This window comes from Stenella coeruleoalba, assembly GCF_951394435.1.
Source record: "Stenella coeruleoalba genome assembly, chromosome: 20".
Classification (NCBI taxonomy): domain Eukaryota; kingdom Metazoa; phylum Chordata; class Mammalia; order Artiodactyla; family Delphinidae; genus Stenella; species Stenella coeruleoalba.
This window is the reverse complement of record NC_137166.1, coordinates 57,547,639-57,572,057: the sequence shown is the minus strand read 5'-3', so window position 1 is coordinate 57,572,057 and position 24,419 is coordinate 57,547,639. Positions and strand designations below refer to the sequence as shown.

At 43.0% G+C, this 24,419-nt stretch overlaps 1 protein-coding gene and 2 pseudogenes across 5 annotated transcripts in view; 2 read left to right on the top strand and 1 right to left on the bottom strand.

The window, feature by feature from the left end:
* Nucleotides 1-10,162, bottom strand: part of LOC307178303 (uncharacterized protein) — a 32,429-nt gene extending 22,267 nt beyond the window's left edge. The window contains exons 1-4 of one of the 3 annotated variants that reach the window (XR_013825168.1): nucleotides 9,965-10,162; nucleotides 6,877-7,003; nucleotides 2,420-4,983; nucleotides 1,447-1,491 (exon numbers count right to left, since the gene is read on the bottom strand). Coding sequence is in view for 1 of the 3 variants with exons in the window: in XM_079906359.1 (XP_079762485.1) it covers nucleotides 3,617-4,983; nucleotides 6,877-7,003; nucleotides 9,965-9,997 (1,527 nt within the window). In the remaining 2 variants the exon portion in view is untranslated. Of the gene's footprint in view, nucleotides 1-576; nucleotides 1,492-2,268; nucleotides 4,984-6,876; nucleotides 7,004-9,964 lie in introns of those variants that run through there. The other 2 variants (XR_013825169.1, XM_079906359.1) reach the window with 2 other exon arrangements.
* Nucleotides 10,163-10,453: 291 nt separating this feature from the next.
* LOC307178312 (large ribosomal subunit protein eL33-like) lies at nucleotides 10,454-11,178 on the top strand (annotated as a pseudogene). Its single transcript has 2 exons — nucleotides 10,454-10,588; nucleotides 10,960-11,178. The product of its transcript is annotated as a large ribosomal subunit protein eL33-like (transcript).
* A 3,652-nt stretch (nucleotides 11,179-14,830) lies between these two features.
* Nucleotides 14,831-15,680, top strand: LOC307178310 (large ribosomal subunit protein eL6-like; annotated as a pseudogene). The gene has a single exon. The product of its transcript is annotated as a large ribosomal subunit protein eL6-like (transcript).
* Nucleotides 15,681-24,419: the final 8,739 nt, after the last annotated feature.

Here is a 24,419-nt window from a genome sequence, read left to right as displayed (position 1 = left end):
AAGTAACAAAAAAAACCAGCTGGGAATTCTCTGGCAGTCCAGGGGTTAGTACTCTGTGCTTTCACTGCCGAGGGCCCGGGTTCAATGCCTGGCCAGAGAACTAAGATGTCACAAGCTGCATGGCACAGACAAAAAAAATTTAAAAAGTAACATCAAAGATAACTAATCACAGATCTCATAAGAAGTATAATAATAATGAAAAAGTTTGAAAACTTGTGAGAATTACATGTGACACAAAGAAACAAAATGAGGAAATGCTGTTTGAAAAATGGTGCTGATAGATTTGCTCAGTGCAGTTTTGCCACTAAACTTCAATTTACTAAAAACAAATACAGTATCTGTGAAGCACAATAAAACAAGATACATCTGTAGTCTGCCTTAAAAAACAAATATATTTTTGAGAAAATTGATAAAATTCAGCACTGATAAATATTTATCACATTTTGAAATATTTTTATTTTGTGTGAGAAAGTTATTGTCATTATGGAAATACTCTTACATTTTAGAAAAGCATTCTCAAGAAACTATGCATTAAACGACACAATCTCTGGGTTTTAAGTAAAAGAACCCACCAATGTGCATGAGAGATGAAATGCGAATGACTATAAATAATGACAGAAGATTGGGAATCCATAAGACAGTCTTTTCTACTTTTGTATATATTTGAAAATAGCAATTACAAACAGTAGACTATATCCTGTATCAGAAATCTTATAAGTTGAAAAGCACAAATTTAAAAAGGGCGTAAGGAAATTTTATGCATCAAACCATCAAAATTGACATTTTTAATATATACATAAATCAATTATATATCAATTAAACTCTTTTAAGTTACAAATATTGAAACATCATCACTCTCTAATCATTTCTCTGTTTAGAATGATGTGATACTGCCAACTCTTCCCAACTCTATTCAGTGACATCAGGTTGGTAGTTTGAAATTGTTCATGGTATTTATACCAAAGAAACTGGCAAACACTACAAACCAAGGCTTGATTTATAGTATTACTGAATGCAGTATATTGAATGTCTACACTTAGAAAAGTGATGGAGAATATGTTAATAATGCTGATGAAACTTAAATGTTTGGTATAGGTGTCCATACACTGTGCATTCCATCAAAAAAAAAAAGTAAAAAATAACAAAATATTCTTCCAGTATTCAACAATGATTCCATGCAGCAAAGAAGTCACTCACATCATTGAAGAATAAGTAAAATACCAACATGTCTTTGTTGTTTGTCTTATTGTAACTAAAAAGCAAATAGCCAAATTCACAAAATAGAAAATAGGACAAAGAAAAGAATAGACATCTTACTAAAGAAGATATACAGCAAACACATGAAATAATGCTAAACGTTGTAAATCCTTAGGGAAATGCAATTAAAACCAGTGGATTACCTCTACACACTTATTTTAAAAGGGTAAAATTAAAAAGTAACCTTACCAGGTATTGACAATGGTGTGAAGGAATTGGAAGTCTCACACACTGCTGGTGGGAATGCAAAAAAACACAAACATTTTAGATTACAGTTTGGCAATTTCTTAAAAAGTTATACTATTCACCTACCCCATGACTGAGGTACTGCACTGAGTTATTAATACAAGAAAAATGAAACATATCCATATAAGTAATTGTAAACTAATGTTCATATCAGCTTTTATTTATAAAAGCTAAACACTGGAAATAACTGAAATACCCATAAACAGATGAATGTATGAACATAGTCAATTATACATGGAAGAGAAAGCTTCCATTTCTAAGCATTCTTAGAAATAAGAATGTTCATGTCAGTACAATGAATTATTCTCAAAGTAATTATGTAGCATCAATGAAGCCAGAAAAAAAAAGTAAACACTTTATGATCAATCATAACATTCTAGAAAATGCAATCTATTGTAAAGGAATGTAAATAAATGGTTGTCTGTATGGCCAGGGAGAGCAAGGAGACTAGAAAAGGGCATGAGGAAAATATGCTGGTGACAGAGAGCTCATTATCATGATAATAATAATGGTTTCACAAGTGTATACATGTGAAAACTTATCAAATTGTACACTTTAAATATGTACAACATTTCTATGCCCATTATACCATCATGCAGGTTTAAAAAGTGGTTCATAATAAAAATCTAAATATACCACTCTTCAGAAAATTACTCCACTACCTCATTCTTCATGCCTTGAGGGGCAGCCTCTCCTCAGGGACAGGAAATACTGGCAAACAGTGAAGGCCATTTCCGGCTGAGTCAAGAGGACTGCTGGTTGGGTCACAAAAACCACATGCCTGGACCACAGTATCTCACCATCCTTCTTCTGTTGCCTGTATAGCAATGGCCTTGAGGTCAACAGCTCAGAAAGGCTAGAGGAATCCCCCAAAACCCTTATTTTGTCTGCCAATGACTTCACAACATAAACATACCTGGAGGTCCTGAGATTTCTGGACACACTCATCCTGCAGTCATCGTCAGTTGAACATTTGTGGATGTACCTTTAGAAGTGGTACGTTCCACGTAGCTTGCTGCAGTCTCCTCCACTCCCTAGTAACCAGTGTTTCTGTACCAATTGTGGTCTTCCCTGCCCCTGCAGCCTTACAACTATGGACACTAGCCTGTGGAATTCCAGGTATCAGGGTATATATGGTTGCTTTGGAGGAGAACTGGGGTTAAGATTTCCCTCAGTAGTGCTGGCCATTGTGTGTTATCCCCTGTGGGCAAGAAAAAAAAGAATCCATGTTGTCTCCAGAAGCACTAGAATGCACAGAACTCTCGTATCCAGGCAAAAAATTATAACAAAGTATTCTTTCCTAGGAGGCCTTGGCAGCAATGCAAACTAGGCCAAAATGAAAGCCTTATATTTGGCCATCATACCATGTCCTCTGAGGCACCCAAAGTTTGGATCTCCACAAAAGTCATTTATCCCTCAAGTTGACGGTCCTATTGTGCTTTCAAACTATTCCACACAGTGAAGAGCATTTCCAAAATTAAGGTGCTTAAACAAAAAGGTCTTTACTATTACACAAACCAGAGCAACGTGCAACAGGCAATTTCTAGTTGGGTGACTTGGAAGCTGGAAATATTCATCACAACTACCCGAGACCAACTGTGTCCCTGAAAAAGCTAGTTCTTCTCTGCAAGCTGCCAGCAGAACTCAGATAGCGTTCTCAGGGCCAACACAGGTCAGGTCCATGCCCTAACTTGTCAGAGAAAAGGGAATGAAGACTCCATAAGGGCTCAGGATATTCACGATTTCCTCCAACAAATGGGACAGCACAGAGGCCAGTTGCTCTGAGCATACTAGGCTTGTGACTGATGCCAACTGTGAGGGCCTGCCAGATGCTAGAGGTGAGATAGTTTCTGCCACAGAAACTGGCAGTGACCTTGGGCAGGTTACACATGCTTCCAACACATCCGTGAAATTTATGGTGAATCAATCCCTAGTCTGTGGATATCTCAACATGAGATTCGGTTCATGCAGATGGTTCCTCACAGAGGCTTTCCTCCAACACAATGATGCTAAGTAAGAAAGAAGCACATTCATTGCATGTGCAAGACTTTTTCCAGTGTGAACTCTTTGGTGTTGACCGACGTTAAATTTGCAGGTAAAGGATTTCCTATACTCATTGCACATGAGCTCTCCTGTGTCGAAGGAGACCAGAGCTCTGAGTAAAGGATCTCCCACATTCACTGCAATCAAAAGGTCTTGCTCCAGTGTGCACCGTCTGGTGTCGAATGAGGTGGGTTTTGCGGCTAAAGGATTTCCCACATTCACTGCACTCATAAGGCCTTTCTCCTGTGTGAACTCTCTGGTGCTGAATGAGGACAGATTTCTGGCTAAAGGCTTTCCCACATCCACTGCACTCATAAGGCTTTTCTCCAGTGTGAACTCTTTGGTGTTGAATGAGGACAGATTTCTCACTAAAAGATTTTCCGCATTCGCTGCACTCATAAGGCCTAACTCCAGTGTGAGCTCTCCAGTGTCGAACGAGGTGGGTTTTACAGTTAAAGGCTTTCCCACATTCACTGCACTCATAAGGCCTTGCTCTAGTGTGAGCTCTCTTGTGTCGAAGGAGGCCAGAACTTTGGCTAAACGATTTTCCACATTGATCACATTTATAAGGCCTTTCATTAGTGTGAACTCTCTGGTGTTTAATGAGGATGGATTTCTGGATAAAAGATTTCCTACATTCACTGCACTCATAAGGCTTTTCTCCAGTATGAACTCTTTGGTGTTGAATGAGGTCAGATTTCTGGCTAAAAGACCTCCCACATTCACTGCACTCATAAGGCTTTGCTCCTGTGTGAACCCTCCAGTGTCGAATGAGGTGGGTTTTACGGCTAAAGAATTTCCCACATTCACTGCACTCATAAGGCCTTTCTCCAACGTGAATTTGCTGGTGCTGAACAAATCTGTATTTGCATTTGCTACACTCATCAAGACCTTCTCCAGTGCAGACTCTCTGGTGGTGAAGTATATGAGTGTTGCCAAAAACTTCCCTGCATTCAATCCACTTGTTATGACTTTTTCCATTGTTTAAGGCCTCCCCACACTCAATGCTGCTGTGTGGCTTCTCACTGTTGGGAGTGGCCTGGTGCTGATGAAGTCCCAAGGTAGCTAGGAAGTCTTTTCCATCCTCCCCACAGGGGAAGGGCTTCCCTGACACATGGAGTCTGCAGCTCGTCACAATCGAGGACCTGTCCACATCCATTTTAAGGTTTTTCTCTCCATTGTCATGCTCCTGATACTGGTGAAGGCTTGCATTCAACCAGAAGCTGCTGGACCCCCCACCAGAGTATGGTTTCTGCCCAAGATATGCTGCCTGGAGCTCAGTCAGCTGCAAAATGTCTTTCAAGACTGAGACACACTTCTCACAGGGATGAGTCTTCTGGTTTGATGGAACTGACTGAGAAGTCCTGACCTGTGACTCTCCTCCAGAAACACTCTGCTCAGAAGGGATCTCCTCATCCTCTGCTCCACACTGACAATCTGAAAGCAGAGGAATGCTAATAAAGTGCTAATGAATCCATGGGAATGTTTTCAGGATGAGGCACTAATTTGAAGGGAGGGCTGCTCTGCAGTACTGGGCCTCTAAAGTTCACAGAAGGGGGGTAACTTTCCAGGACAAAGGGCACAAATACAGGGTGTAAAACATGGAGGAGAGGCAGTATCACTTACTCCTTCCTCTGCCAACAGCCTTCAGCTAGATCTTGTCAGCTGGGAACATGTCCATACTATGCAGAAAGATGACTGTGTCCAGGCCCAGGGAAATACAATTGGAACTGTGTAGCTGGTGTTCAAGGACTATTTAAGAATGTGTGCACACCTCACAACACTTTACAGGCATATGTCATTATCATGGCACTTTGCTGTATTGCCCTTTGCAGATACTGCATTCTGGTTTTTTTCTTTACAAATTGAAGGTTTGTGGCAACCTTACATCCAGCAAGTCTATCGGTGCCATTTTACTAACAGCATTTGCTCACTTTGTATCTCTGTGTCACATTCTGATAATTCTCACAATCTTTCAAACTTTTCCATTATTATTATATTTGTTACGGTGATCTGTGATCAGTGATCTTTGATGTTACTACTATGACTCACTGAAGGTTCAGACAATGGTTAGGATTTTTTAGCAAAAAAGTACTTTCAAATTAAGGTAAGTATATTGATTCTTAGGCATAATTCTACTGCACTTAATACACTAAAGTATAATATAAATATAACTTCTATATGCAGTGGGAAACAAAAAAATTCACGTGACTCACTGTATTGCAGTGGTCTGGAACTGAACCCACATCTCCAAGGTGTCTGGATAAGCGTAAGTCACTGTGGGAGAAACTACAGATGGTGCAGTGGAGAGGGACATGATGCATACAGCTCTGAAAGGTGGGGACAGTCAGAAACTGGAAATGACAAATCAGAAAAGTGTCAAGTATGCAGAAGAAAGTGTAGAAATAATTTGCCTCAAGTGGCACTTGCACCAAAACACTGGTGGATACAGGGTAGGTTCCCGGTATGACTAAACACAGCCTCATTTTCATGCCCTCCCCTCGCCCCCCCTCCAGTTGCCAGTCACCAGGACCAGGTCTCCTCTGAGACCAACTTACCATGTTCACCCTGTAAAGTAATCAGGGCTCTCCCCACACACCCCCTGTTCTGTAACTACGTGAGACTGGAACGAAACAAGTCCTTAGGGAAAGACAGGACATGTGAGTGGTCAGCACTGACTCAGAGCAACTCAGGAAACAGCAGACCCCGGGAAAGGAAAGACTATTACAACAAAATCCCAAAACAGGGTCTTTCAAGAAAAGCTTATATATAAATAGTGCCAATGACAATACCTGCAATCCTGATACAGTCACAAGGAAGTCTTAAAATTAAGTTCTCATCACAAGGAAAAAAAATGTGTAACTCTATATGGTGATAGATGTTAACTAGACTTACTATTGTGAGCATTTTGCAATATATACAAATACCAAATCATTATGTAATACACCTGAAACTAATATGTCCTATGCCAATTACATCTCAAAAAAAAGAGGAAAGGGGAAGAATCTGGGACACAAGGTACCATAGATCTGGACACAGTCATCTAGCCAAGGAGAGGACAAGAAATGTGAGCTCTATTAGGCTGACTGCCAGACTGACTCCCAGACATTTCCCTGCATTCCTCGGGGTATCAGACGTTGGGGCTGCTTGAGGAGTACAGTGCTTGGGGCAGTGTACACAGCTCAGCACTGACATCCACAGCACATATGCCAGGTAAGTGGGGAAGTTAGCAGAGACAATGGTCTAGCCATGGAATGGAGAGAGCTGCCTCTTGGATGGGGGAAAGACAGAGGACAGTTGAGGACACTGGGAGGAATATGAAGGCCTTACCCAGGGATGTTGTAAGTTCAAAGTTCTCCAGCATCACATCATGGTACAGGAACCTCTGTGCCTCATCAAGGAGCCCCCACTCCTCCTGGGAGAAGTAAATGGCCACGTCTTCAAAGGTCACACAGGCCTGCCATGATGGGTACAGTTTGTTCCATGATCAGCTTCTCTCACAGGACCCCAAGTTCTTCCACCCACCCACTCATACCCTGATCACTGCCCCCCGCCACTTCCTCATCTCAGAGGAGATACCAGGCCCTGGTGTCATTGATGTGAACACTCTTCTCATGGTCCCTTTGATTACCCTGTCCACCCACAGCACCAGGCAGGTGGACAGACAGATGATATCTATGCTCTGGGCCTGGCACACAGGGAAGGACTACCTCTTACAAGGCAATTCTCCTAGGATGTCCCAGATCATGCCTCCGAGACATAACCAAGGGTGTGGGCTCACATTTTAACCTTATGTCCTCAGTGCCAGGGCCCTCAGGCCATCAGCTCACACTCCCTTTCCACATCACTCTTTGTACAACGTCTCTCTCAGTCACCACCTCTTTCTTGCCCTGCAACACAGGCATCTGCCTCTCCTTCCTACGTGTCATGGAACACATGGCATATAGAGTGCTCAGCAAATTCAAGCAGGATCCAACTACCCAGACCTCCATTGGTCCCCACTGCCATTGGCAGTCCTGCCTGACTCTGCTCCTTGCTTCAACCTCAGCCACCCAGAACCACTTGTGCATCTCATACAGTCATGTCCCTCTTCCACATGAGCTACACTTGATGTGCTCTCCCGTCACAGACTTCCTCTCCTTTCCTAACCATCCTTCAAAATAGAGTCCCAGACACTTTCCACCCCAGGTCCAGTGACTCTCCCAGATGACCACTTGTGCCCCTTAAACTAAGCCACCAACCTGACTAAAACCCCCCAGAAACAGAAGGTCACAGCAAAACCCTGGTGAGCCCATAGAGCAGTGAATAAGCAGTAGACCTGGCCTCACTGTCAATCTTGCCTCAACTGCTCCTTTGCCATCATTTCTGTCTCATGTGCACTCATCCCTCAGAAATCTAAATCACCTAGTAGCTCATCCTCTTTCCCACACTGTTCCCATGACCACTTATCTCCTTCACCTATGTTTGTGATGACTATCATCCTCCACCTTGGTGCCCAAGGACAAGGCCCAGCCCTCAGACCCCACTCTCCCCTTCCTGGGCTATTATTAACACTATCATGACCAAGACTATCGCCACTAAATGTGACCCACAGTGTTATGGACTGAATGTATGCATCCCCCCAAAATTTGTTATGTTGAAGCCTTAACCCCAAATGTGATGGTAGTTGGAGGCATGGCCTTTGGGAAGTAATCAGGTTTAGATTAGGTTGTAAGAAGGAACCCTTATAAGAGGAAGACAGGCATCTCTTGCTCTGTCCACCTCCTTGTACCAAGAAAAGTCTACGTGAGGATACAGGGAGAAGGGAACCATCTGCAAGATGGGAACAGAGTCCCCCACCAGGAATCCAACCTGCCAATACCTTGATTTTGGATTCCCAGCTTCTAGAACTGTGAGAAATAAAAAGTATTCTATTCTAGCCGTCTAAGCCAAGACACACAGCTCCACCCTGGTCCACATACTATCCACCACCTTCTTCAGGTGTCTGTCCTGAAACCCTCCCCAGAGACCTAGACCTGTGTGTCCAGCTGCCCACTTAATACCTCTACTGATTTGTTCTCTGAAACATCTCATACACTTAACATGACCAAAACAAAACCCCTAATACTGATTGAAAATTAATCCTGGGGCTTCCCTGGTGGCTCAGTGCTTAAGAATCTGCCTGTCGATGCAGGGGTTAGGGGTTTGATCCCTGGTCCGGGAAAATCGCACTTGCCACAGAGCAACAAAACCTGTGCACCACAACTACTGAGCCCGCGCACCACAACTGCTGAAACCCGCGCACTCTAGGGCCCACGAGCTGCAACTACTGAAGCCCGTGTCCCTAGAGCCCATGCTCTGCAACAAGAGAAACCACCACGATGAGAAGCCCGCACACCGCAACGAAGAGTAGCCCCCCACTTGCCACAACTAGAGAAAACCCAGGCACAGCAACGAAGAGCCAACGCAGTCAAAAAAAAAAAAAAGAAAAAAAAAGAAAATTAATCCTACTACCAAATTCCAGATCCCAACTGATGGAGCTTCCATCCCTCTGGCTGCTACACCCCAAAACCTTACGGTCATCCCTGACTTCTACTTTCACAAAATCAGAAAATCTGAGCAGATCTAATGAAAAAACTGAATTCAGAATTTTAATCATGTCTACCACCTCCAAGGTCACCACACTGGTCCACATCATCAAGACTCTCCTGGACTGGTTACAGTAGCGTCTTCCCTGGTTTTCCTACCACCTTCCTCACCCCCCGCCCCATTCGGTTCTCCATTCTGCAGTCACAGGAAGCCTGATAAGAGCTGGGTCAGATCATCTCCCTCCTCCGCTCCAAACCTCCCATTGTTCCCATCACCTGCAGAATAGACACTCAACTTCTCAGAGGGCCATTCCAGGCCTGACTCCTGCCCCCTTGCTCTCTGTTCTCATGAGAAACAAAGGAGACTTGAGATTCCCTTGAACTAGCTCAGTCTCCCTTGCAAGCACCTGCACATTCTGGTACCTATACGCGAGGCAACCAGTCTAACACTCTGAAGAGCTTCTGGAAAACTTCTGAAAGCCTAAATCAGGAGAGTCCTTTTCTGTTAACAAATGTCAATGCTCCCGGCCTCCTGAAAATGGCAGCCTGGCATTTCAAGCGCGACTCTGCCTCACCTTCTCTGTTCCCTGAACACACAAGGCAGATCTCGGAGTTCCCGAATCCTCCCGGCTCAACCCGACCTCCAAGCCTTTGCACCTGCCGGTCTCTCCGCCTGTGACCCTCTGCAACGCGCCGTCACACCGTCTGTCAGAAACAGGGCCCCACCCACGGCCGCCTCACCGTCCTGAATACCGGGGTCTGGGCTGCGGGCACGTGAGCCGGCGCCCCACACTCGAGGCTTTAGTGTCTTGTGGGGTGAGGGCAGTGAGGGCCGGAGGACGAGCGTTTACCTGAGGCGGGTTCCTCAGCGCCGCCGCCGCCATCGGACTGTGGACGGGGTGGGGAACGGCGGGAGAGGAGGGGGGACGCGGGCACAGTGGACCCTACCCCAGGCCTGGCGCAGACAGCGTCTCCTCTCCGACTTTCTCGGTCTCGACTCGCCGCTGTGGAACCTGAGACGGAGCGAACATACCCCAAGCACCTACAAAACGACCGCCACGAGGAGAATGCCGGAAGTCCTGCCCCTACGCGGTGCTCTCACAGGGAAGTGCCCTCCTCCTGAGCTTTAATTGGCTAATCGTCGAAGGCCCCCGGCGCAGCGTCCTCTGGGAAATGTAGTTCCAACAACTCTGGGACCGAGAGTGGAGCGCTGCTTACCTGGACCTCCCGGTAAAGTGGCCCGGTTAGAGCACCTGTGCAAAGATACCAGAACCCTGAGATAAAAGTTTGGGACATAGGCTTTTCTGTTTCAATCATCTTTAAGACTGTGGAGGCCCGCTTGGAACAGGACTTCTGAAAGGACAAATATGCCTGGAAGGCTGTGGTCCAAGGCCATTTTGCTGGCTATAAGCTCAGTCTCCGGAACCAGAGGGAGCATATAGCACTTAAAATTGAAGGGGTCTGGGACTTCCCTGGTGTTCTTAAAATTGAAGGGGTCTGGGACGTCCCTGGTGGCGCAGTGGTTGAGGGTCCGCCTGCCGGTGCGGTGGACACAGATTCGGTCCCTGGTCTGGGAGGATCCCACGTGCCGCGGAGGGGCTGGGCCCGTGCGCTGCAACTACTCAGCGTGCATGCCACGACTGCTGAAGCCCGTGCTCCTGGAGCCTGTGCTCCGCAGCAGGAGGGACCACCACAATGAGAAGCCAGAGAACCACAATGAAGAGTAGCCCCCGCTCACAGCAACTAGAGAAAGCCCGCGCGCAGCAACGAAGACCCAATGCAGCCAAAATTAAATATATAAATTTATATTAAAAAAAATTGAAGGGGTCTATGCTCGAAATGAAAGAGAATTCTAAATATCTAGGCAAGAGACGTGCTTACGTGTACAAAGCAAAGAAAACAAAGTAACTCCTGGTGGAAAACCGAACAAAACCAGAGTAACCTGGGGAAAGGTAGCTTGTGTTCACGGAGACAGTGGCATGGTTCGTGCCGAATTCCCAAACAACCTTGCTGCCAAGGCCGTGGACACAGAATCTGTGTGATGCCATACACCTCAAGGATTTAAACTTATTGAAAAATGAATACATTAAAGTGTGGAAAAAAACAAAATGAAACAAATATTGAGGGGACACAAAATCTGATCTCTTTGATGAGAAGTGATTATCATTCTTACTGTTATAGCAGGGATTGCATGGGCATGAGGAGTTGAGATTATTCCAGAAAAAGTTGTGAAATGAAAATCACTGAAAGCCACTAATGATTATGTACTTATTTAAAGATAATGGCTGGATAGCTCTGGGAAAATATCAGTAGAGGATTAGAAAACAAAAGTTAAGATCTCAAAGAAAACTGAACAGGACACACTGGAGTCTGAGAAGAGACGGTTATCTGAGCAGTGGCTATGCTGAAACTTTGGCCACTCAGGATTTTGTTTTAGAAATGTGATTATTTTTTCATTCGTGAAAATATTAATACTTTGAAGTATAGCTTAAAAGGACTTTCAAAGTAGGCTTAACAGTAAAAAGCAAAAATGGATGTGGAATCTAGGGTGTCATGTTTAATAAATTTTATTTTATTTTATTTATTTATTTTTCGGTCTTCATTACTGTGTGCGGACTTTCTCTAGTTGCCCAGAGCAAGGGCTACTCTTCATTGCGGTGCGCGGTCTTCTCATTGCGATGGCTTCTCTTGTTGTGGAGCACAGGCTCTAGGTGTGCAGGCTTCAGTAGTTGTGGCTCGCAGGCTCTAGAGTGCAGGCTCAGTAGTTGTGGAGCATGGGCTTAGTTGCTCCATAGCATGTGGGATCTTCCCGGACCAGTGATCAAACCCGTGTCTCCTGCATTGGCAGGCGGATTCTTAACCAGTGCCCGCCATGCAAGTCCCTAAGTTCTTTAATAAATGTTCAGTGAGCATCTACTGAGTTTCAGGCACTACTGTAGGTGCACAAGAAAAGTCAGAAAACAAGACAGACAAGCCTGTCCTTGTGAGTTTTCGACCATTTAAGGAACACAGACAGGAAACATGAAAGAAGTGCTAAATTAAAAGTACATTAGAATGAAAGAGAATAGGTGAAGATGTCCTCTTAGGGTCCTGGGACGCAGGTAAGTCTGGGTTGCAAGGTTGGGGCGGCATTTGGCCACAGTACTTTGAGGATAGCAGGAAGCCTCGGTGATGGTTACATTGTCCTGGACAGGTCCTGCTCCCTCAGGCCAGTCCCGAGATTGTCTCAGCAGTTGTGTGGTAAAGGGCTGGCACTGTTCTCAGCCAGAGTCCAGGGCTCACTCTGATGGCTTGACCCCCACACAGGACCCCTCTGCCAGCTTGGACAACTGGGAAAAGTGGAGAGTCTGCCCCAAGTGTGACAGGTGGTAAAGGAATTGGACAAAGCTTAATGGCCTAGAAGTCACTCAAGAGGCAGGTGATGCTGAGGGAAACCCCTCTGCCCATTCAGTGTAAGTAGAACTTTACATCCAAAATCATACAGGCAATATTGCCATCCAAAAGCTGCTATTATCTGAGGGATTTCTTTGGAAGGAAAGCACCAAAGAGCTGGCCGTGACCAACTGATTAAGAATCAAGTCAATAGAGGGAGCTTCCCTGGTGGCGCAGTGGTTGAGAGTCTGCCTGCCGCCCCGGTCCGGGAAGATCCCACATGCCGCGGAGCGGCTGGGCCCGTGAGCCATGGCCGCTGGGCCTGCGCGTCTGGAGCCTGTGCTCCGCAACGGGAGAGACCGCAACAGTGAGAGGCCCGCGTACAGCAAAAAAAAAAAAAAAAAAAAAAAAGACTTAAAAGATTTTTTCACAAGCACAGAACTATTTTTGCAGCATTTTTGGTAATAACCAAGATTGAATAAATCAGGGTGCATCCTCCTAAGAGAGCACTGGGCAGTTGTGGACATGAGGAGTAAGTTATTTCAACTATGCAGACCTAAACTGTCAGTAACTATCAGAATACTTTGTGCAGTTAGCTTTATTTTGGCAAGAAAGTGAATATAATTCATATAGTTTATGCATTTCTATATATTTATGCATTTATATCTTAATAATGGAAAAATAAAAACTGTATACAAGGAGCACCGGTGAGATGAGGAGAAGGAAGAGGACAGAGGAGAAAGGATGAAACTATAGCGCTCAGAATGTACTTGTTTTGTTTTTGTTTTAGAATTATGTAATTATAGCGTCTGAATAGATATAACAAAATAGTTTAAGATATAGTCACATAAATGAAAACAAAACTAAAATAAACCTGTGTAACAAACTTTGGATTTAACCAAAAAAGAGGAATTATTTCCAATGAAAACTAAAGTTAATATGACAGTGTTCTACATTAATAAATAAGAGAATGAAATAAAGATCAAACATTTCCATGATAATATTTTGAGTAAAAAATTTATTTAAATTTTGAAATTACATACATGTTGTTTCTAAAAACTTCTTAAAAGAAATGCCATATGGACAGATGTGCAAACAGGAAAAGGCAAAAACATAGTGTGCTCTTTTTCCTAGTTTTTTCCTAGTTCTGACCAAGTTTTTACTGTGTTACCAGGTCATCCAATCCAGGTTGTTAGACCCATTCTTTTTTTAAGTTAAAAAAGTTTCAATTAAAACACTATGTGAGGAGTAACATCAGCAAAATGGTGGACTAGTAAGCTCCAAGCCCTCTTTCCCCCACAGAGATTAAAAACAAAACTGTCAACTGAGAATTCTATACCTGGCAAAACTCCCTTTAAAAAATGAGGGATGGACTTCCCTGGTGGCGCAGTCATTAAGAATCCGTCTGCCAATGCAGGAGACATGAGTTCGAGACCTGATCCGGGAAGATCCCACCTGCCGCAGAGCAACTAAGCCCATGTACCACAACTACCGAGCCGGCACGCCACGACTACTGAGCCTGCGCTCTAAAGGCTGTGAGCCACAACTACTGAGCCCGCTTGCCTAGAGCCCATACTCCGCAACAAGCTAAGCCACCACAATGAGAATCCCACACACGGCAACGTAGAGTAGCCCCTGCTCGCTACAACTAGAGAAAGCCCATGCACAGCAATAAAGACCCAATGCAACCAAAAATAAATAAATAAATAAACAAACAAATTTATTTACTTAAAAAAAGAGCATATATGTATTTTAAAAAGAAAAAAAGGAGAGGGCTTCCCTGGGCATAGTCTTCACTTTTCCCAGTTGTCCACATGCCACAACTACTGAAGCCTGCGAACCTACAGCCCATGCTCCAGAACAAGAGAAGCCACCAGAATGAGAACCCCGGGCACCACAATGAAGGGTAGCCCCCACTCGCCGCAACTAGAGAAAGCCGCGTGCAGCAACGAAGACCCAACGCAGCCAAAAATAAATATAAATTAATTTTTTTAAAAATGAGGGAGAAATAAAGACATTACCAGATAAACAAAAGCTGAAGGGAGCTCATTACCACTGGACAGGTAGGGATTTTTATGTTTTGTGCCCGACTATATCCCCAGTTTTAACACATACCTGCATTTGATGGTAACACATGACATATATGTCAAGTTTAAATATATATTCCAGGTGGAGAGGGTGAGGGCTTAATGGGAGGTAACAGCAGTGCAGAGAGGAGAATCAGAATAAATCGCAGAAGAATGTAGGGAGTAGAAACCTCAAGACTGCTTCAGCACCCTGCCTAAATGATGAACCTATTAACATTCTTTAAAATTAAACAGAGGGGCTCTTTCCCATCTTGCAAGATGGCAGGTGAAAAGGCTGAGAAGCCAGATACTAAGGAGAAAAAACCTGAAGCCAAGAAGGCTGAGACTGGTGACAAGGTTCAAAAGGTGAAGCAGGTTAAGAAGGGGAAACCCCACTGCAGCCGAAACCCTGTCCTGGTCAGAGGAATTGGCAGATATTCCTGATCGGCTATGTATTCCAGAAAGGCCTTGTACAAGAGGAAGTATTCAGCATCTAAATCCAAGGTTGAAAAGAAAAAGAAGGTGAAGGTCCTTGCTACTGTCACAAAACCAGTTGGTGGTGACAAGAATGGTGTTACCCAGGTGGTTAAACTTCGCAAAATGCCTGGGTATTATCCTACTGAAGATGTGCCTTGAAAGCTGTTGAGTCACGGCAAAAAACCCTTCAGTAAGCATGTGAGAAAACTGCGCCAGCATCACTCCTGGGACCATCCTGGTTATCCTCACTGGGCACCACAGAGGCAAGAGGGTCATTTTTCTGAAGCAGCTGATCTGTGGCTTGCTACTTGGGACTGGGCCTCTGTCCCTCAATCGAGATACTCTGCGGAGAACACACCAGAAATTTGTCATTGCCACTTCCACCAAAATTGATATCAGTGGTGTGAAAATCCCAGAACATCTCACTGACGCTTACTTCAAGAAGAAGCTGCATAAGCCCAGGCACCAGGAAGGTGAGATCTTCAACACAGAGAGAGAGAAATACGAGATTACAGAGCAGCGCAAGGTTGATCAAAAAGATGTGGACTCACAAATTCTGCGAAGAATCAAAGCTGTTCCTCAGCTCCAGGGCTACCTCCTCTCTGTGTTTGCTCTCACAAACAGAATTTATCCTCACAAAGCAGTGTTCTAAACTTCTTACAAAGAACCTAATTAAATAACTCAGTCCATTTCCTTTGTGTCTTTTCTCTCTCTCTTTTTTTTTAAATCTGCCTGAAGGTATGGTATGACTCAGCCAATTTGATGGGATGTTAGCCTCTACTAAGAGGAGTGGGATTGGAGGGGAGTGCTATCAGCTGCAGTGGAATTCCCTCTTTGGATCAACATTCTTAGCTTCCTAAGTGTCTTCTCAGTTTTTCACAAAGCACCTACAAATACAAAGTAGTGGCATTTCCCCAACGATCACTGAACAAGTCCGTACTAACTGTACATGGATAAGAAACAACTGTGGGCTCTTCAGGCCACAAACTTCCCTCCCTTTCCATTAATTAACATCCATTTCTGCCCAATTCAGTCTTTCTCCATAGTCATTACTATTAGTTTCTTGTGTATCTAGTTTCTTAAAGCATACACAACAAATTAGTATAATTACCTTTCCCCGTTTTTAACCAAAAACCCCATGTGCAGTACATGCTGTTATACAGATAACAAATGAATTTGATTATTCCATAGGAAGTGTCCATCTTTACTGATGCATAGTATAGTAGTGCATTCTATGGATATTTGGGTTTCCATTATTTGTAATTATACAGGTTTCCCCTGCTATCCAAAAGTGGAGTATGCCTCTGAAACCTTCTGTAAGCCAAAATAGCAAAAATTGAAGAAATTGCCTTATGACACATCTTGCTAACAGAGGCATAAAATGGGATAAAACACAGATGCTCACAGACAATTCAAAGTGATGGCTCTGGATGCTGAGATGCCAGAGTGTAGTAGTTCCCAGGGAAAGAGCTTGGCAGTGCCACTCCCACTGCCCAGACATGCTGCCGTCTCTAGTGGCTCTCTGCAAAACAAACTGCTGTTTTCCCCCTCTGCCTTTTTTCATAAATGTGAAAATCTCAATTTTTTTCCAGTTAACAAAGACAGGTACGAATGAAGTTCTTTCGGTTAAAGCAAACTTTCAGAAAGTACTGGGTACCGGAGTGCGATGTAGTAACTTGAAGTGTGCATACAGATGAGCAAGTACCAGGTAAGAATTAGCTTTTTGCTGAGTCAAAGGATTTAGGCAGTTTTGGTAGATGGTGCCAAACTGCTTTCCATGGAGGTTGTACCAATTTATGCTCATGTATAAGAGTGCCCGTTATCCTACAGGCTCCCTAAAATGATGGGTCATTAGACTTGGATTTTTGGCAATAGATAGGTGAAAAATGACTGATGGGTTTTTAAAGTTGGTTTTATTGATAATTTACATTTGGTAAAATTGATTTTTTTGTGTGCAGTGCTGTGGTATCTATACAGTTTGGGAAGCACCACCATCACCCAAGTTCCTTCATGTTTTTTCAAAAGTCAGTTTCCACTCCTAGTAACCACTGATCAAATTTTAGTTTTCCTAGTTTTGTCTTTTCCAGAACATCAGGTAATATGTTTTCTGGCATAATATCTGTGACATTTGTTCACATTTTAATGGTTCAGTAGTTCTTTTTATTGTCAGTCAGCATTCTATTGTATCAATGTATCACTGTTTATTCTAAAATATACCCATTGAAAGATATTTGGTTTGTTTATAATTATTGGAGATTATGAATAAAGCCACTATAAACATTCACATACAAAAAAAATTAAACAGAGGGGACTTTCCTGGTGGTCCAGTGGGTAAGGCTCTGCACTCACAATACAGGGGGCCCGGTGTTCAATCCCTGGTCAGGGAACTAGATCCCGCACACTGCAACTAAGATTTCACATGCTGCAACTAAGAAGTCCACATTCCACAACAAAGACAGCACGTGCCACAACCAAGATCCAGAGCAGCCAAAATAAATAAACTAATTAATTAATTAAATACTAAAATTAAACAGAAAAGAGAGATGACTAGTAGAATAGTAATACCAAAAAATTATATTGATGAAGCGAAATATAGTAAGAGCTATAAGGAAAGAAACAGAACTACTGCTAAGAGAAATTAGGAAATAAATTTGTTAAAAAGTTTGACCATCTTAGAGTAGGAATAAACAGTTTGTATTAGAGACAAGAAAGGCTTTTAAATCCAAAATTTGCCCTCCTTACTGACCACAGCTGACCCTTAAGAACTGCAGTCATTCAATAACAAATAAAGGCTCTTAACATTCCTCTGATTAAAAAGATTCTACAGGGGTGTAATTGGAGTTAATTAAGAAAATGCCGGACTTCCCTGGTGGCGCAGTGGTTAAGAATCTGCCTGCCAACACAGGGGACACGGGTTCGAGCCCTGGTCGGGGAAGATTCCACATGCTGTGGAGCAACTAAGCCCGTGTGCTACAACTACAGAGCCTGCGCTCTAGAGCCCGCCTGCCTAGCGCCCGTGCTCCACAACAAGAGAGACCACAGCAATGAGAAGCCCATGCACCACAACGAAGAGTAGCCCCTGCTCGCCGCAACTAGAGAAAGCCTGTGCACAGCGACGAAGACCCAACGCAGCCATAAATAAATAAATTTATTTTTAAAAAATGCCTCTCTCCAAGAAAGGGATATGAAGATACTCAGCACAGTGTTTGTGGTCTGAATATTGGTTGAACCAAACTGTTTAATGTCTTGTAAGTGGTACACTAAGAACCAAGAAGTATCTGAGATCTTTATACTGAATGGAGGTGAGATATTATTGGAATTAAGATATTAAGTACATATAAAACATGCTTCTATTTCACAGTAACATTTATATCTGGGAATTCTTCACATCCCTGATCATTCCTGCCATTTGAAACTTGCAAACATTCAGTCATGTTTTTCTTATGTGACTCTTTCAGTTCACAAAATGGGAAAGGACGATCATCTCTTTCAGTGATGAGAGAAATTTAGAGAAAAATTCCTATCAACTTCCACTAGCAAATTGCACCTGGAAAATAATTTTTAATAGTGTATGTAAACAATGGCTATAGAGATGCTAAAACAATGCTCAGTAGCTGTGAGTTCAACACACTCTTTACTGATCTTCAGTGCATGTGGAGTGAAGGCTTTAGAATGGATGTGAGGATCAGTCAGTTTGGTCAGAAATGAAAGAGGAATTCAGACAGGCTATCAGAGAGAATGTGGAGAAGAAAATCAGGCAGCCATAAAGCAAGTAGACAAGGGTGACATATGTCTCTGGTTCCCTCTATTTTCTCACATCTCTGGGGGCTAGAAGCCTGAGATCAAGACGTCAGCAGGGTTGGTTCCTTCTGAGAGCTGTTTCATGACTTTCCCAAAACTTCTGATGATTTGCTTACAATCTCTAATGATTCCTGTTACACAGAAGCATCAACCCAATCTCTGCCTTCATCTTCACCTGGCTTTCTCTTCTAAGGACTGTATCCAAATTTTCTGTTCTTATATGGATTCCAGTTATATTGAATTAAGGGCTTACACTACTGCATTCTGACCTCATCCTAACTTAATTCTGGTATGTGTAACAGACGAATGCCACAGACATAATAACGTTCAAAACAAGGAAAACACAAAAGAGAAAATTTTGTAGGTCACCATTTACTTCCACTCAATTATAGTCAAAAAAAATCCATGGTGATAGTGTAAATAGTGGTTACCATTGTAGGAGGAGCTATTGACAAGGATGGGTCACCAGGAACCTACCGAAGTGTTGGAAATATTCTAAATTTTGATCTGAGTGAAGAATATTTTGGTCTATACCTGTGTAAAAATTTAAGTGAACCCATAAGATTTGTGTGCATCATTGTACATTTTAGTTAAAAAATGAAATAAAGAGTAAGTGGAAGGAATTTTCTGGCACTCCAGTGGTTAAGACTCCGCACTTCCACTGCAGGGGGCACGGGTTCAATCCCTGGTCAGGGAACGAAAATCCCGCATGTGGTACAGCCAAAAAACAAAAAGAGTAAATGGGATTTAAAAAAGGAACAACACACTTACCTTTCAAGAACTACTCAACTTCTTCTAATAGCTTGATTTTATGAGTAAAGTCAAGAATTTTTTTTTTTTTTTTTTTTTGCTGTACGCGGGCCTCTCACTGTCGTGGCCTCTCCCGTTGTGGAGCACAAGCTCCGGACGCGCAGGCTCAGCAGCCATGTCTCATGGGCCCAGCCGCTCCGCGGCACGCGGGACCCTCCCGGACCGGGGCACGAACTCCCATCCCCCGCATCGGCAGGCGGACTCTCAACCACTGCGCCACCAGGGAATCCCTGAAGAATATTTTTGTTGGCTTTATTTTTCATCCAATTGGAGCATAGTTTTTGTTGAGTAGAGATGACTAAGATACAGAAGATCCAGGAAATAAATGAAGTAAATTCACAGAGAAAACATGAGAAAGTATGATGCATACCCTGTTATAGCAATTGGCCATGGCCTGATGCAAGAATTCTACTGTGGAGGACAAGAAGGGAAAGAGAAGTTCCGAAACAGATATAGGTGAATCTTTAAAATTGATGACCAAGGAATAGAAGTGTATAGACTTTATTTCCATAAGTTGCTGAGATCAGGCAGGATGATCACAATGCTAATGACAGCAGGGATAAAAACCACTAATTCACCCACAGCATCAGGCTGTGTTCTGTACTCTTCTCTTAAACATTTTATCCTAATAACATTTTTGCACAGTAGATGCTATATTACCCCATTTTAACAAGAAGGAAACTGATGTACAGAGTTCATTAACTTGCCCAGGGTCACACTGCTCAAAAGTAGCAGAGCTGGGATTTGACACCATGTGGAATGGCTCCAGAGATGTGTTCCTGGGTGCTACACTAAGGAGGAAACAACTCATAGCAGCTGTGTGGGGCCAACAGCCATGGAGGAAGGTAGACATGAGGTAAGGGGGAAGTGTGAGTGGTAGGATTTAATGGTCACAGTGGTCGGGGAGAGGATGATTTGCTGATGATTTTGGTCCAAAGAGGACATCTCGCAGACATCAACTATCATCTACTCTCACCCACATTTCATAAAAGAAAGGACTTTCGTTTTTGGTTTTTTGGCTGCGTTGGGTCTTCGCTGCTGCGCGTGGGCTTTCTCTAGTTGCAGCGAGTGGGGGCTACTCTTCGTTGCAGTGCGTGGGCTTCTCATTGCGGTGGCTTCTCTTGTTGCAGAGCACAGGCTCTAGGCGCACGGGCTTCAGCAGTTGCAGCACGCGCACTCAGTAGTTGTGGCTCGCGGGTTCTAGAACACAGGCTCAGTAGTTGCTGTGCACGGGTTTAGTTGCCCCGCAGCATGTGGGATCTTCACAGATCAGGGATCAAACCCGTGTCCCCTGCATTGGTAGGCGGATTCTTAACAACTGCACCACCAGGGAAGTCCCTATATTTAATTTTTTGATGTCTCTTCCTAAAATTTCACAAATCTTTGCCTTTGGGCAAAAAAATAAATGCTATTTCATATTTTTATTTCATTAGTTATACCCAAATTTTCTCCTTTCAATCTTAAGTGGTGTTTTCCAAATTATAATATTAAAAAATTTAATTATAAAACTATAAATTTCATTGTGAAAATTTTAACAAATCTATAGGTGTATAATTTTTTGGGTGTGTGGTACGCGGCTTCTCACCGCTGCGGCCTCTCCCGTTGCAGAGCACAGGCTCCGGAAGTGCAGGCCAGCAGCCATGGCCCACGGCCCGGCCACTCCGCGACATGTGGGATCCTCCCGGACCGGGGCACGAACCCGTGTCCCCTGCATCAGCAGGCGGACTCCCAACCACTGCGCCACCAGAGAAGCCCTAGGTGTATAAATTTAAGGTGAATCTTCACTCTGACACCCCCTACCCTGCTCCGTTCCACCGTCTCACCTCAGATAGGTAACTCTGCTTCACCTAGTGAAGTATCCTTTTGGAGAATTTACATTCAGTCACTAAGATTTCTCTTAAATCACATCTGCTGCTTTATGGCTGAGTGAATTCATCTTCTTCGTCTCTTACACAACATACTAATCAATGTCTAAGGGATATGAATGGACATGAGTAATAAGATATGTTCTTCTCCTACTCACCCACCCCACCCCCAGCTAGATCATTTTATCACTAGTGTTGTAGTTTGTTTACCGAGGCATGTCCTCACACTTAAATACAAATTGTTCTCTTTATTTCAGTTACTGAAATATGATTGATATATATTTTACAAAGCATTTAATTTACTGAATCCTAAAGTGCACAATCATTTTGGAAACAAGATTAGAAAAATATATCATATAAAATTGTATGTATTCATCATGCTAAATGATTTTCAAAACTATTTAAATTTTTGGTTGTTTTGTAACCTTTTATATGTTCTGTCAGATGCAGCTACAAAACGGAACGTGAGAGAGGCCCAGGAAAACAAATTTTATTATAGTCACAAGCCCTAGAGACACAGGCACTCATGGCAAGAGGAGAACACATGGGGAGAGGTCACCAAGGGAGTGGGCTCAATCAAGTAGGTGGGGAGGAGGGAAAGAGAAGGAGGGGGAGGAATCTGTGGGCTAGTGCCTTTATTGAGTTCCAGAGGGGACAAAGGGTGAAGGAGGATTTCACTGGAAGGTTTGAATGTTCCTTGGTCACAGTCAGGGGAGGGCAAAAAGAGGAATTTGTGGCAGGGGCCAGCCTCCACACTGGTGCACCTGGTCACTCTAGTGGGATGTTTATGCCCAGTCTGTGAGGGTGTTGAGGCAGCAGGAAAACCTGAATTTTTACAGTTTACAATGTAGCAAGCCAATTTTTAAAAATATCTAAAATTTAAATCATCTGACTATTGGTTGTTTTGTTTTGTTTTGTTTTGGCTGCATTGGGTCTTCGTTGCTTCATGCGGGTTTTCTCCAGTTGCGGCGAGCGGGGGCCACTCTTCGCTGCGGTGCGTGGGCCTCTCATTGCTGTGGCCTCCCTTATTGCAGAGCACGGGCTCTAGGCACGGGGGCCTGAGCAGTTGTGGCTCTCAGGCTCTAGAGCACAGGCTCAGTAGTTGTGGTGCACAGGATTAGTCGCTCCGTGGCATGTGGGATCTTCCCGGGCCAGGGCTCGAATCTGTGTCCCCCGCATTGGCAGGCAGACTCCTAACCACTGTGCCACCAGGGAAGCCCTGACTATTGTTTTTGATACAAAAGACAGATGATATAATTTTTGTTTTTTCTTTTCTATTTTTTTTTTTTTTTTTTTTGGCCACACTGCCCGGTATGCAGGATCTTATTTCCCTGACCAGGGATTGAACCTGTGTCCCCTGCAGTGGAAGTGTGGTGTCCTAACCACTGGACCGCCAGGAAATTCCCAACATAATTCTTTATTATAGGAAACTGACCTTAATGTCAGTTTCCAATGTATATATGAAACATTCAATGTCCTTTTCAATGCAACTTGGCTTTTTCTGGTGTTTATGAGAAAATCATATCTTATAATGTGTGATTTTTTTTCTAAGAATTACTTATTCATATACATTTCCCCCCAAAAAAGCACTGAGATTATAATCACCTCTTATTGTTCTGTATATTTACATGTTTTCATTGAGTTTTACTTTTTTATTTGTTTTAGGAATCTTTCAGTAATAGGTATGATAAAAGTGAAAAAAGTTCTAATTTTTATAAATACAAATGTGCTAAAGATGTTTTAAGTCCACAGGTTTGGTACATGCTTATTAATACTTTGCCCAGGCAAAATTATGAAGATATATTGCAGCATTTTTACCTAAGAGATTGACTGTTCCTTATGTTTAGATCTAGTGTCTATTTATTTTCTCTAAGATTAAAGTTGGAAATATAGCTCTAATGTCTTAATTAAATCTCCAAATATTTTAATAGCATATATTAAATAAGTCATTTCTCCAAACTAATTCATCAACTTTTATCATGTATAAACTTCTCTAGACTTATCATATAAATAACTGCAAACACAGATAATTAGCAAGCTCCTTGTTCTATTCTATTTTTTGGCTTTTGCCAGTAGCATCCTATAGTTATTATTATACTTTATACATAGTAAGGCAAGTTCATTTTGTTAAACTGATTTTTTTTACAAAATTTGTGTTATTTTATTTATTTAAAATTAATTGATTTATTTTTATTTATTTATTTTGGCTGTGTTGGGTCTTCCTTGCTGCTCGTGGGCTTTCTCTAATTGCGGCAAGCGGGGGCTACTCTTCATTGCAGTGCGCGGGCTTCTCATTGCAGTGGTTTCTCTTGCTGCAGAGCATGGGCTCTAGGAGCGTGGGCTTCAGTAGTTGCAGCATGTGGGCTCAGTAGTTGTGGCACACGGTCCTTAGAGCACAGGCTCAGGAGTTGTGGCGCACGGGCTGAGTTGCTCCACGGCATGTAGGATCTTCCCGGACAAGGGCTCGAACCCATGTCTCCTGCATTGGCAGGCGGATTCTTAACCACTGCGCCACCAGGGAAGCCCCAGCATTAACTTTTGTAGTTATTTTTATATAATTTATAGACATTTCATTTATATGCGTCAATTTTTTGGAGTTACTGCTGTACCAAAATTGTGCAGGAGCAGCTTCTTCAGGTGGAATTCTGTGACATCGGTGCTCAATTTCCTTGCTTCTCTTACATGGCAAATAGTTTCAGGATTATCTTGGAAAGCTGGTGTCCTAAATGTAATTAAGGTATTTTTTCCTCTCCTCAAGACACTCTGTTTACTTATACTGGGTCTTATATTGAGTCCATAAACTGTGTACTAGAATTAGGCATTTTTGTAGGGTTGTCCAAATTTTCCAGAATTTTTTTTCAATGGAAAGGGAAACGAAATACATATCAGTTTAAAATCTAATACTATACTAGTTA